Below are 14,884 nucleotides of genomic sequence, written 5' to 3'. Positions count from 1 at the left end.
AAGGAATTAATTTCTTCTGTGAGCCATAAAAAGACCCAAACTAAAAGGCTCTATGCAGCTCTAACATATTTTCTTAACTTTTCTGTAAGCGCTCTAGATTCTAGGAAAGTTTGCATTAATTTATTACTACTAATATTTTACTAATTTAAAAGATAATATATAATAATTTTAGTGTTGGTTTATTTTTTTTCATATTACTGTTTAAATGTGTTATGCTCTATACTATGCCTAAGTACACACACACATATACTCACAGAGGGGCACAAATAAATTGCAATCTAGAATTCTATTACTATAGATCACTTAATGCATCGCTCTACTTAAAAGGCCTTAACAAAGAGCCAATATGTAATATGAAGATTTGATACCAAGTCAGCTTGAGAAATTTGGTCTCACCAAGGAAATTTTTAGCATACTAGGTAGATTAAAAAGCAAAACAAAACAAAACTAATAAGCAAGCAAACAAACCCACACATTTTGACAGCAGCTTGTATTTTAAAGGAACTTCCAGTGCAGACTTCTGAGATTCCCAATGTCATTTTGGCATACCTATTTTACTACTGTGTTGCAGACAACAGCTTTTAAGTTCCCCAATTCATAAATGTAATTAAATAATTACATTAGTGCTAATTAACATGAAACTGCAGATTATTTAAGCACAAAAAACACTATTCAACTTCTTAATTATTCTTGTTCACACAGCATTTCTTTTTGCTCAGGCGCCCTAGGTGCAAATAAAGCATCCCATCTGCTCGTAATTAGAACTAAATAATTTCAGAGAATGTAGCTTATCATTTTGACTGCACATTTGATTAAAAACAGTGTACAAGCAATATCCTGGCTTATTGGCGTAACAGCAACAACACACGCAAGCCTGTGTTCTCCTATCATTAAAGAAGATCGAAAACATTATCTGTTATTTCAGGGGGAAAAATACAACTTTTTAGTTCATTTCATACAGATGAAAGCGAATTACAGCAAATCACCTCTCCACTGAATAGCAGCCCCCACATAATGACTTTATTTGCTTAATCCCCAAATTAAACGCCGTTTCGAGCGAGGGCCCTGTGTTATTACTCTCATCATGTCGAGAACATTTTCCTGCCGAGACCAATTTGAATAAAACAAGGGGCCTTCCTTGAACTCAATCAAGGAGCCATAATGTGGTGGGTAATAGAGGTTGCTGATAGATTTGCAGGCAAAAGTGTTATACCTAATGATGGGATATGGATAATAGTCCTCCTGGAGGTCCTGATGCGATTCCAGTTGGCTGCCAGATGCTAAAAATCAAGAAGAGCATTGATCAGTGACAGGAAGCTGTAGTGGATTCATCTAGTCAAACTTCAGCTGTTTTTCCACTGTACAGTTAAGCCAGGCATAAATTATATTAATTGATTTAATTACATACTTAAAACATCTTCCCCAATTAATTTAATTAGGTGGCTACATGATGCTACTGGCAGGGGAAGATTAGAGGCAGCTCACTTAATTAACAGAATATGAATGAAAAAAAGAGAAAGCAAACATAAATGAAATTGTGAGCACTAATTAAAAGGCTGTCTGCAAACTTAAATACTTTCTGACAAAGTGGTGACAGCAATGTAGACGAGAGAGGATTTTTTTTTCCTAGCAAATTAAAGTGCCAGAAGGTATATATAGGGAGAAAAGGTAGTGCAGTTAAAACATTGATCTTCTGACAGAACGACAATAGTCAAAGTGAAGGGACTTTTTTTTTCTAGAAAAAAATTTTTTTTCTATAGAAAAAAATTGCAATAGATTTTACAGGTGCAAAAGCCAGATTCCTGATTAGGGCTAAAATATGATGTACAAACACATGTAGGGTTTGTGCATCATACACGAAGAGCGGAAGGCGAGCGAGGTTGACGAGGAGGGTAGTTGGAGAGAGAAAGGGAAGATAAAGAGACAACTTATTGCAATCACTCAAGCAAGAAATGTCTAGAAAAAGAGGTCTGCCTTAACAGCTGGTAGCCTTGTGTACCTTGGCTCGGATACGGAAATTCTCCAGGTGTCTCTCACGTGATTCCTTCAGGATCTTCTTCACTCGGGTCTTATGGCAATGTAAGAGCCACGCAATGGAAATCACACCTGATGCCCACTTCTGCTGGCGATAGATGAGGAAGAATTTTCTTGCCTTGAAGCATTTCCATGTGGCTTGGATCTTGTTGGCAGCCTCTGACCTTCCATCTTGGCCCTTGTACCTTTGCCCTGGAAGATTTAACATCATCTGGATACGAAGTGGGTTCTCTAACAGTGAGAGAAAGTCGTATCTGGTAAGTTTATTCTTCAGCTCAAACTCCGGAAGGAAGGCTACCAAATTGTTCCCTTTTATTTTAACTTCTGGTATTGCATAGTCCCTGATAAACTTCTCGATGTGTTCCAAGAGGGAAAAAATACTTCCCCAAGATAAATTAAAATGTTCCTTGAATGCTAAGAAGTCCGGGGCTGTCTTGTCTATGACACCATTATAAATAAAAAAATCAAAATCCCATGGTGATTTCACAATTCTTGAAGGTGTTGTGACTTTCATGATCTGTGAAAGGAAAGTGTCACAAGAGATGAAATAGGATTGCAATCTATTTTAAATGAGTGGTCAAGACACGCACTATCACATTGTCACTTATCAATGCTGGGAAGATGTGGATCCCAGTTTTGACTTACATACATGGCATAATTGGAAAGTCTGGCTAGTATATATCATGAAACTCATCACCAGAAGAATATCTTAGAGATCACTCAAAGCTATTATCTTTTTTATAAAAGTGTTATAAAATCACTCAAGGAAACTGATCATATAAAAGTTTACTCTGATATGGTCAGCTGACCCCATAATCTCTGTGATCCACTTTTTACACATGTATGAATGGAAGCATGTCACTGCCTTCTCATTCATTTGTAAGTTATTCACCAGTCCTGAAAAACAGGGTGAAATCTTTCTTTGCAGTCTGTACAATAACTTCAAATATGCTCATCAAAGCTGTCCCATTTCTCCTGACTTTCTAACAGGCCATCAGTTTCCAGCATTTCCAGTTCTTCTGCCACTTTCTGTTAATATCCAAGAGTGATTTTTACAAGGAGCGTTATGCTGTGTGTGATCACCCTTGCCACTCTCTACGTTTCTCTTGACATATGTTCTTTTATTCTTAAATCTGGTATCTTCTTAGGGGACATACCTGGACTTGTCCCCAGATAGAGAGAATCTGAAATCTCATAATGAATAAAACTAAAGAAGCATTGGCTTTTTCATTTTGCTTCTCTCCATACTGATCGAAATTTTAAGACATATAAACATATCACATTTATTTTTAAATGTCAAGAAGGTTCTCTAAGAATGGGATGATGGATAGTTTTCTTCCTTATACTTTTCTGCATGAAAAAAAATGGAATAAATGTGATTTAAAAATAAAATCAGAAGAGGTTTGGATGACAACAGCAATATATATCATACATATCCCTTAAAAAAAAAGAAAGAAAAGGAAATTGTGTTGTGTCTGTGTCTGGTCTGAAATCACTACATTTCATCATTGAAACCTGTTGCACTAGAAAAATAAACACTCTGCCCCATGGTCTAAATTTTCTTAATGGCCTGGGGCAGGGGGAGGGCATAGATATTTCACACCCTGCCTTCTCCTCTGTAAGCCAGGTATCAGCTTACTGTACTGATTGCTTCTTGCTTAGGGATTTAAGGAACAGATTGTGTTCAGCATGTCAGCATTTACAGATGTATAAGCCCATCTTTACCAAACTGTAGGATTATATTGCTCTCTGCATTTTGAAGAGTTTTCAGAGAACTCAAAGAAAAAGACCCAAGTAATTAATCAATAACTACTGTGCCACAGTACTGTATTGAGTATTACTGTTAGATTGTTCATGGTTTGTCTTTACTAAACAAGTATTAACTGACATTTATTAACAAATTCAAGGCAGAAAGCTATCTAAAAGAAAAGTAAGCTGAGAGATGATTTACAATTAAAGGACAATAAGCAAACACATTTTTTTTTTTTAATAAAGAAAAGAAAACCATCAAATTCTTTTTCTTTCCTCAGGTTCCAGGCAGTGGAATAGTTAGACTGTCATCTCAAGTAAAAATGCAAAAAAGCAAGTGTTAAGTCCAAGAGGGGGAATTTCCTTGAATTTTAGAGGCTGACTTTCAACAGCAGTAAGCTTTTGTCTACTCTTAAGAGTTGTTATAGGCATAGGAATGATGGGAAAAGACTTCTTGCCAAGACTCTCACCCTTTCTGATCTTAACGCACCAAGTAAAGATACAAACTGTCTGGTGGATGAAGACGAATTCCTTCGTCTTGGATGGGCAAGAGAGAGTTGGAGAAGTAATGTGTCCTGTAGCAGACATCAGTGCTGGTGGGAGGAGCCACAATGGATGGAAGACAAGTGGCACTTGTCCCAACAGAAATGGCCCGTGGTCGCATTTCTGCCTCCCTTCAAGAATGGAGTCTGATGGTGGGAAGGTTAGAATTCAGAGAAGAATGACCAGGCTTCCTGAGTGAGGAACAGACACGTATAGTCAACACCAATGGACATGTCTGCAGCTGGCTGGTCCTGCCAGTCACATGTTGGACCCTGTTGACAAGACCCTGAGACTTCTCGAAAAAGTGCATCCCCGGACAGGAGGTTTGCCGGGCAATCGGGTTTCCTTGGAGCTATGAAAATTATTTTGAAATTCCTTCTCTTTACAGAGACTCCCGTGAAATTGGGGCCATCATTGAAAATGGAGCGACCTTGGGAGAAGATTTTGAAAGGAGAGGCCTCTCAGGTCACTCTCAGGCAGTACCTTCCAAAGGCATAGGCCTAAGGCATCCATGTACAGCAGCAAATGCCTTTCAGACCTTTGGAAAGAATAGCCCTGGCATGGGGATGGGGTTCCAGAGTTTAACCATGGCTGTTTTAGAACAAAGGGATTATACCTCCCTACCTTCTTGGATGATATTCTGGTAAAGACATGTTCTCAAAGGAAACACACTCTTGGACATCAAATAGACCACTCAGGCGCGGGGAAGCTATGGGTTTGGAGTCAGCTAAAGCATCACTGCAGTACATCTGTCACAGAGAATGCCACACTTGGGAGCACTTCATACTTAGAGCTGGAAAAGACATGTCTCTCAAGAGAAAGCCTTCCCAAATTAAAGCAGTGCATCAGCATTGTGGGATCCATTGAGCAGGTAAAGACAAAGCTGCTTCACAGCCTGCTAGGAGTAAGAGCCCTGATTAAAGGTCATGCCATGCTTCAGATTCCGGTTCCTTCTGTTACTCTTTCTTTTCTATTTATCTCCATGAACTTGTCTACAGTTAAATAATTGCCTGCCATCTTTCCCTCCTTCTACCTTCCTTCTTTCTATTCCTTCCTTCTATTCTTTCCTTCCTGCCTCTTTCCCTCCCTTCCTACTTTTGTTTTTGTTTTTGTTTTGTTTTGTTTTGTTTAAGGTATGCTGTCCTCCCAATGTGATGTTACTGACCCAATAGCAATATTGTTTTCCTTCTAGTGGGAATGGCTCTCTGTTCTGCCATCCACATTGTCTCCTGGTCCTTCCTGAGACCCTGGTCACACCTTCGCCAGAGGCCAAACCCGTGGCCATGGCCTAATTATTAGCATCCTGCTCTAACTAACCGAATCAACTAGCTGGGAAATGCTCTTTATCATTTGCAAAGTGTTATTACTAATTAGGTAATTTTGAGAGTTTCTGGAGCTGTTATTTAGGAAAAATTCTAAATTTAAAACAAACAGGAAGGCAGGATGATGATTACATATGTCGGTAAGTCACAGGGGTGAAGCAAAAATGATAGGCCCGGTATTACCTCCTGAACTTCAGAAATAACTGCCACAAAGAAGAACTCTAGGAAAAAGGGGTGTGTATTTCTAAGCTGAATGTCTTTACGAGAAATGTTCTTTTCACACATGTGGACAGCATGCGGATGTAGGTTTAAACCATAGCTGAGGATCCCTAAATGAGATATGACCAAGATCTCCTGGTGGTAAATAATCAAGTATTTGGGATAATCCAAATGGATATCATTTTTAGAGAAGGATTTGCCTAGAAAGACCCACTAAATTGCTTTTGAATCCATAAGCTGATGTTCCCTTTCTCGAACACTCACACATATCTGTTAGTAATTAGCTTTGGCAATTCTGTTGTGTGAAAACGAATAAATTCCTCCCGCCATTATGGCTCTAAGTGAGTGCTTAGATTCAGAGTAGGAATGAAGTGACCCTCAGAGATGGAACGTGCATTATTCCCTGAAAACCAGAGATGCCACTTGTCTGGCCTCCTCTTTAATCTTTGTCAAGGGTCTGAAATGTGTTAAGTTTTGTACAGAACAGATATCGTTACCTCAGATGGCTAGCATTATTTGAAAGATATAAACAATATTCAGAGAAAGTAGCTGACCCAATCAGGATTTAGGGATTCAGCAGAATTATAGTACTGAATTTTAGAGCGTGATGGATCTTGAAGGTCACTGGCCTTGCCTTTTTACTGAACAAGCTATTATGGACTCAGGGAAATGAGCCTTGGCCCTGAGGTCTGACTAACCTGGGTTCAAGTCCAAGCTCTGCCACTATCTGCTACATACTCTTGGACAAGTTATCATCTGCTATGGATTGAATGTTTTGTGACCCTACAACATTCATACGTGCAAGCCCTGGTCCCCGATGTGATGGTATTTGGAGGTGGGGCCCTTGAGAGGTAATTAGGTCATGAGGGTGGAGGCTTCCTGATGAGATTAGTGCCCTTAGAAGAAGAGACACAAGAGAGATGATCTCTCTATCATGTGAAGATACAGCGAGAAGGTAGCTGCTTGCAAACCAGGAAGAGGGACCTCACCAGAACCCAACCATACTCGCATCCTGATCTTGTGCTTCCAGCCTCCAGAACTGTGCGAAATAAATATTTGCTGTTTAAGCCACCCAGCCTATTGTATTTTGCTATGACAGTCCAAGTTAAAACAACATCCTCTCTACACTTAAATGTTTCTCATCTCTAAAAATGAGGGATCCCCACAGAGTTGCTATGAAGATCATAGCATGTGTAAAGAACCTGTCACAGTGCCTCATCTCCAGTCCCTGTGGTTATCACCGTAGATAGGAAACTGAGACTCAGAGGTTAAGTGATTTGCCCAAGATCACACAGCTAGTTGCCCTTTGGCTCCCCCCATAACATCCATGCCCACAGCCCTAACTGTCCAGAACTCCCCATATGGCCCCATACCAAGGTGTGCTCTCCTTGTTCAACCTTCCTTTTACCACCTCCTACATCAGAGCCAACCTGGCTCTGACCTGCTGTTTCCTTCTTATTTGGAAAGCAGTCTGTTAAACTAACCCCCATGAACATGCTAATGAACCATGGCATGGTAGGAAAGGGATGGATTTGAAATGAGAAGACCTAGGATCTAGGCTGTTACCACCTTACTACATGGCCTTGGGAAGTCACTTCTCCTGTGGGATATTAGCGGATCATTCAGAGTGCTTCTGATTTTGACACCCTATGTCTCTCTGACTTAAAGTGTCACCCCTTATGAAATGCTACGTGTTGTTTAATAAACTCCTGGAGCTAGCAGAGCTAGCAAATCGAAGGCACATGTCTCCAATAGCATCACCTCATGTACCATGAAAAAGACCTGGGGATTTTTTCCCCCTTTTCTCTTTTTTAAATAGGAAGCTTTTTCTAGAAACTTGAACACCACAGTTGAAGAATAGCCGTTTATACCAACTACATGTAAAGGTAGTCATGGGGAGAGAACCCCAAAGAGATATTCCAGCATTTCAGGGTCTGCAAATCAACAAAACAGTTCTCAGTTCATAGGACCTAGAAACTGCATTTAAACTGTAAGTGTCAATTAAAAGTGAGAGTCAGAGTCCCTAAGCTTTATAAAGAGGATAAAAGGCAAAAATAGAGAACTCACTGAGCAGAGACATATAAAGGAAGAGAACTGTGTGTAAAGGCCACTCAGATCAACAGCAATTTTCTAGGGCTAATTTCTGCAATTGCTTTGAAAGGTATCTTTATTCAAATGAGTCTCCCTGAATTCTGAAACACTTTCTGAGGAGAAAAAAAAATTCCCATCCCTAGATGTATTCTTCTGGAACAAAAACACTCATTGGATCAAATTCTGGTTGGAGATCAAAGAGAACAAAATCGGGAAGATTTTTAAGAGGGATGGACTATATTTTCAGCCAAATGTGATATTTCCTTTTCTAGAGATCTATCTAAGTTTATTGCTGCAATGATTTCATCTTTTCTGCTAACTTTATAATATTTTCTGAGAGAATGCGACATAGTGAAGGACGGCCACTTGGAACAATCATGACTGATGGGTGGAACCTGCCTGGGGTCTGTACTGGGAACCTGGCAGGCAGAGAGTGAAAAGCAGCCTGGATTCCTAAATTTCTGAGAAAAGGCACATCATCATGTTCTCCACGTGGTAAAGGAAGAAGAGCAAGCCTCCAAAAGGACCTCAGTTATCACCAAAGTAAAGTTTGACGTTATGGTTTTCCTGAGGAAAATGTGTGTATAGCAAGTCTGTTGATCCCAGATGGCTAAGGAATACTTGCAAAATTCTTACAACATCCCACCTTGTCACCTTCTCTAAACCTACATATGGATGCTGCTTTATTTTCATTTGTAGCACTTATCACTGCCTGACCGTTATATTAAATATCTGCCTTTCTTACTAGAACATAAGTCCCAAGAGGGCAAAGACTTGGTTTGTTTTGTTCACTGCTACATCTCCAAGGTCTAGTACCCTGCCTGGCACATGATTAAAGGTCAATGGAGATTAGTTGAATGAATGTATGAATGAAGCTGATAGCCATTTAGGTTTACAGCACAAAACTCTTATATGATCATACAAGTTATTTGCAAACTCATAGCTTGAGTTTTGAAGCACTAATAGACTACTGAAAATGTCCATACCCTGACTAAGGAATTCTACTGCGAGGAAGTAGCTTAAATACAAAGATTTATGTACAAATGTGGAAGATGTTCATGGCAGTTTTATTTATAACAGGAAATGATTTATTTATTAATAATTAGAATAGTTATTAATAATCTGACATTTATAATTTAATATCAAACAATAGGATAATAGCTAAGAAAATTATGGTATATCTTCAAGACAGATTATTATGTAGCCATTCAAAATGTTTTATGAAGACTTTTAAGTCATATATATAAAGGCTTATGATAAATTGTTAGGAGAAAAGAGATGGGTCAGAGTTGAATATATTGAATGATACAACAGAGGGCCATGCCAAAGTTTAAATACGCCAAAGGGATATGATATTATGGGATTTTGTGTGTGTGTGTGTGTGTGTGTGCCTTTCTCCTTTCTGAACCTTCCAAATTTTCTATGAAGGATCAGGTCATAGTTTGATGAATGAAAAAGATAAAGTAAAAATAATTAAGATTATTTGGTCTCACTGATAACTTAAACTTTTTTCTGGTGTATATAAGTAAAATTGTTAGTCCATGCAATAGAAGTGTACACTTAGATGCCATGAAGACAGATAAAGACAATTTTGTGAGTATTTTTTCTCAATTACTTCTTACAAGAAAAAAAATATTGTTTTGCACATAAAACTGTATAATTTTCATTCACTTTGAAAGTTTCATGTCAAAAATGCATAGGTGAGGGTGGCATTTGCTAATGAATTAGAGAAAACAGAAATGGTTTTAAATGATGCCACAGGTTTCTGGTTTGGGATTTTCTTTCTTTTCTTCCTTTAAGAAGGTAAATTAAATAAGGTTTCATGAGGGAAAGTGAATCTAAAAGAGGAAAGAACAGCCCTAGATTTCCTTCTGAATCTCATCTTGTATCTTCAGGCTGTAGAACTCGAATTCTTGCCAAAGTACCACCTGCCCTCTCCGTGACCCTTTAGGACAGGACAAGAAAGGAGACTGCGTTGTGCTGGGCACAAAGCCCACCAGGGAGGCATTCTCTGCTCTTCAAGAAGTAGGCTGATTTGGAAAAATGTCTATGCATGTCCTCTGCCCATTTTTTAATTGAATTATTTGGTTTTTTGATGTTAGTTGCATAAGTTCTTTATATATTTCGCATACTAGCCCCCTATCGGATAGATCACTCACAAATATCTTCTCCCTTCAATAGGTTGCCTTTTTGTTTTGTTGATGGTTTTCTTTGCTGTGCAAAAGCTTTTTATTTTTGTGTAGTCACAATGGTTTAATTTTGGTTTTGTTTCCCTTGCCAGAGGAGACATATATCTAGAAAAATGTTTCTATGGCTGGTGTCAAAGAAATTACTGCCTATGTTTTCTTCTAGAAGACATACAGATGGCCAACAGACACATGAAACAATGCTCAACATCACTAATCATCAGGGAAATGCACCTAAGAGCTGCAATGAAATATCACCTCACACCTGTCAGAATGGCTAAAATTAAAAATACAAGAAATAACAATGGTTGGTGAGGATGTGGAGAAAAAGGAACCCTCTTGCACTGCTGGTGGGAATGCAGACTGTGCAGCCACCGTGGTAAACAGTATGGAATTTCCTCAAAAAATTTAAAAATATACTTACCACATTATCCAGTAATTCCACTACTGGGTATTTACCCCAAAAAACCAAAACCACAACTTGAAAAGATACATGCCCCCCAATGCCTATAGCAACATTATTTATAATAGTCAAGATAATGGAAGGAGCCCAAGTGTCCACCCACAGATGAATGGATAAAGATGTGGTATATATATATACAGAATGGAATATTGCTGGACCATAAAAAAAGAATGAGATCTTGCCATTTGCAACAATGGGGTCTTGCTCTAGAGGGTATAATGCTAAGTGAAGTAAGTCAGTCAGAGAAAAACCAGTACCATGTGATTTCATTTGTATGTAGAATTTAAGAAAGAAAACAAATGAACAAAGAAAAAAAAGAGACAAACAAAAAAACAGATTCTTAAATACAGAGAACAAACTTGTGGTTGCCAGAGGGGAGGTGTGTGTGTGTGGGGGGGGGTTGGGTGAAACGGGTGAAGGGGATTAAGGGTACACTTGTGATGAGCACTGAGTAACGTATAGCATTGTTGAATCATTCTATCGTAGACCTGACACTAATGTAATGTTAATCACACTTCAATAAACGTAAAGCAGTGGGCTTATTCCCTTTGGTAGATAGGTCACATGAAAGCTGAAACTGCCGCTAGATACCACCTGGTGGTTTTCAAAGTGTATATATTTTCAAACCTGGAACACTGTTCAGAAACAATACAATCTGATGGTAAAGAGGGGCACAGTTAACACAGCTGCTGTGGGTTTGAGGGGTCTAGAGCCCCACCTCCTGGGAACTTCCCCTTTTTTCCTTTTCCTGGGGGTCTTGGGGTGAGCGTTGGAGGGGTCATGGAAGTTTTGCAAAAAATCGAGCTGGTCTGCAGATGGGGGGAAATGAGACTGGACACAGTGGTGTCACTGTCACTTATGTTGCCTCATTAAAATAGTTCAACTGACTCAACTGTATAAAATAATCACGATTCTATAACATAAGGATAAAGAGTAATATGCTAGGGAAATACTAAAGAAAGTAACAGTGTAAGAATGACTAAGAAAAGCAAGACCCCAAAATTGACATTAAAAGGTTATCACCCAAACCTGTTCTTTCTATAGCAAAGAAGATTTTACAGCAAGAGGTATATCTTTCGAAATAGGATTTTCTTTTGTTTCTTCTTTGAAATTTGAAAAAGTTTTGAAAATACAGAAAATTATAGAAGAATAATATAAAAAACTGCCATGGGCGCATGTTAATCTTTTGTCTTCTTTGCTTTACGTGTATTATATATATATTACACGTTTATATGTATATGTATATTATATATATATCTGTCCGTGGCTCATAAATGTAAGAAAGCAAGCTACAAAAGCCCAGTGGTTTAAACCGGAGGAATCTACATGAGGATGAATTAGATAACGTTAGATAATACAGAATATATATAATGTATATATGGTATATATATCTCTCTGAAGCAAAGGAGACAAAAATATATATTTAAATCTTTTACATTTAAAAATATAGTTTATTTTATATATTTATAATTATTTATAAGATTTAGATATATTTAAATTATTTATATATGTGTTGAAATTTTAAAAAACAACACATAAGGTAGAATTGAAATCCTCTAATTCTTTTTAGCTCTTTCTTCTCCCTCCCCCATTTCCAGAAGCAGAACACACTCATGAATTTAACCTGGACCCTTACGTCCAATAAATACATTTGTTTGCTTGTTTTACCCATAAAAGAGATTTTTATTATCAAAATATTAATTGAAATTAAGTGGATCTTACCATAGTTGTTATCATATTTATTATCATACTATTATATGTTAACATATTTATTAAAATTATTATGTTAACATACTTATTATCAAAATATTAATTGAAATTAAGTGGATCTTTTTTTTTTAAAGATTTTATTTATTTATTTGAGAGAGAGAGAATGAGAGAGAGAGCATATGAGAGGCGGGAGGGTCGAGGGAGCAGACTCCCCACTAAGCAGGGAGCCCGATGCAGGACTCGATTCCGGGACTCCAGGATCATGACCTGAGCCGAAGGCAGTTGCTTAACCAACTGAGCCACCCAGGTGCCCAAATTAAGTGGATCTTAACATAGTTGTTAACATGTCTGCCTTGAGATAATAAAAAGATGTATTTGCTGAGAGAGACAATTTTAGCAACTTTAACCAGCTAAATTAGAGCCCTGAAAATACAGGCCTTAGATTTCTTGAAGTAACTACGAAGTCTACCACTGTGTATTATCTTATATTCCTTGGATCCTTGTGCAGAGCCTGACTGACTCCACTTTATCCTTCCACTTCTTGAGTCTTGGTTATTTGGTTAATGAGCTAGAAGACAGAACAGTCTCTTAAAGTCAGGGCCACTGAAAGCAGACATGACAGCTGACGTGACAAGCATTGTCCTGAATGTGAAGGAAACAAATGAAAAACGACTAGAAATGGGTTCTCTGCGTACGTGATACTGGGGAGAGAAAATGTTAGATTACATCAGGGAGGCAGAGATATGGGATCTTTTAGAAGGATTTCTACCAAAAACTCTTGAAAGTTTAAAAACTCTCTAATGCGTTGGGGCTCTGGCGGCCACATGGCCCAGTTCTGTATGCTGGCTCTGTCTCTTACTAGGTGCATGACCTTAACTTCTCCGTAATTGGTTCCTTCCAGGAAAATGGGAATAATAATAGTACCTACTGCTCAGAGATACTGTCAGATGAGGTGAGCTAATCCATGTAAAGCGAGGTGAGCTAATCCATGTAAAGCATAGGAACAGTGGCGGGCACATGCGTGTAAGATGTGTGTAAGGTGCTAGTTAGGAGTAGTAGTGGTAGTGGTTGGGGTAGTTAGTAGTAGTTACCATCATAGTAGTGGTAACATTTGGAAAACTAGCGCATGTGGAAGAGTTCATAACCTTGTGTGTAGGCGGGTGGACTCTGGAGCCTCATCCTGTCATCTGGATCCTCCGCACCCTTTCACCAACTATGTGGGCCTGGGGACAATGACAGTACAGAGGTTCTAGAGCTGCTGTGAGCATTCAGTGGGTGTGGAAGGTGCCTAGTGCCATGTTCTAAGAACATGCTCAACCAACTTTTGCTGTTCTAAATATTCCTGATACATCATGCCTAGTGTTCTTAAAGCACATCCTATTTTTAAAGTGTAGAAGCAAGCTCACAATTTCCCCGTAGCAAGAAGTCAAGGGAAGCTGAAGGAAGATTCTGATTGCATTGATTAGTTTATCCAGGAGCAATCTGTCTCAGTTCAGAAGGACTGTGTGCGATCATTGCTGTAAGTACAGCTCTGTCTAGTCACAGCTCTGCAGAAGTACAAGGAGACCCAGAAGATGGGCTCTTTTTCCTTGGAAAGAGGGGTGGCTAAGCTCCCTCTGAAATTCTTTCTGATAAGACCCTTGAAGGAAGGGGGGCCTAGAAGATGTTGTTTAAAAATAGGCCAGTGAGGGTCACCTGGGTGGCTCAGTCGTTAAGCGCCTGCCTTCGGCTCAGGTCATGATCCCAGGGTCCTGGGATCGAGTCCCGCATCGGGCTCCCTGCTCCGCGGGGAGCCTGCTTCTCCCTCCCCCACTCCCCCTGCTTGTGTTCCCTCTTTCACTGTGTCTCTGTCAAATAAGTAAATAAAATCTTTAAAAAAAACAGGCCAGTGAATTCTGATAACAAGTGCTTTATAATTCCAAAGCATTTCCACACACATTAACAGAGCTAATAGAACAAATCTATGAGAGTTATTATCCCCATTTGACAGATGAGGAAAAGTGAGGCACTCAGAATTTAAGTGACTTGCTCAAAACTCCTCTATTAGTAAGAGAAGAATCCAGCTCTTTCCTGCTTCAAGTTCAGAACTTTGCTGACTCACGCATGACCCAGTGGAAGGTTCTTTGCTGGCACGTACTTGTCGGTGGGAACGATTTCATTCCCCCAATGTGTTTGTTACCTTATTGGTTTTAGGCAGCTTAGTCCTAAGTCCCATCCCCTTACCAATGACCTCATATATGCAGTGTGTATGCATGTGCACGTGTGTATGAATGCACACGTACACACACGTATGCCCATGCTCGGGGCTAAGTGAATTTTTTTTCACATTTTATTTATTTTCAAGCGGACTTTTAAAAGATGAGAATCGTAGATTGAGGTTGAAGACCATTGTGATTCAGCCAGATTTTGAGTATGCTAAATCACTTCTCTGGATTGAAGCCTGAGAAGTAATTCAGTCCTAACTGAAGGGGGGTAGGGAAGGTTTTTCACTTTAAGCGAACCATTTTTTTTTTTTTTCTGAAGACATGATCTAATTTCTTTTATAAAAGAAGAGCAGAACTTTTGTT

At 38.9% G+C, this 14,884-nt stretch overlaps 1 protein-coding gene and 1 long non-coding RNA gene across 5 annotated transcripts in view; one reads left to right on the top strand and one right to left on the bottom strand.

The window, feature by feature from the left end:
* LOC115944242 (uncharacterized) overlaps positions 1–14,884 on the top strand; it is a 176,069-nt gene that overhangs the window by 106,679 nt on the left and 54,506 nt on the right. The window contains exons 4-5 of one of the 4 annotated variants that reach the window (XR_014148690.1): positions 2,051–2,291; positions 4,065–4,748. The exons of the other annotated variants lie outside the window; for them this stretch is intronic. This is a non-coding gene — a long non-coding RNA (uncharacterized LOC115944242). Of the gene's footprint in view, positions 1–2,050; positions 2,292–4,064; positions 4,749–14,884 lie in introns of those variants that run through there. 4 annotated transcript variants of the gene reach the window in all.
* The window catches only part of LOC102730306 (IQ domain-containing protein H), a 31,373-nt gene continuing 17,637 nt past the window's right edge, over positions 1,149–14,884 (bottom strand). Inside the window, exons 4-5 of the mRNA XM_081831292.1 lie at positions 2,000–2,551; positions 1,149–1,280 (exon numbers count right to left, since the gene is read on the bottom strand). Of these exons, the coding sequence (XP_081687418.1) occupies positions 1,149–1,280; positions 2,000–2,551 (684 nt within the window). The remainder of the gene's footprint in view (positions 1,281–1,999; positions 2,552–14,884) is intronic.

The sequence above is a fragment of the Leptonychotes weddellii genome, chromosome 9 (genome assembly GCF_054177405.1).
Source record: "Leptonychotes weddellii isolate Sample4059 chromosome 9, ASM5417740v2, whole genome shotgun sequence".
NCBI lineage: Eukaryota > Metazoa > Chordata > Mammalia > Carnivora > Phocidae > Leptonychotes > Leptonychotes weddellii.
Note: the sequence above shows the minus strand (reverse complement) of the source record. Positions and strands in the feature narration are given on the sequence as shown.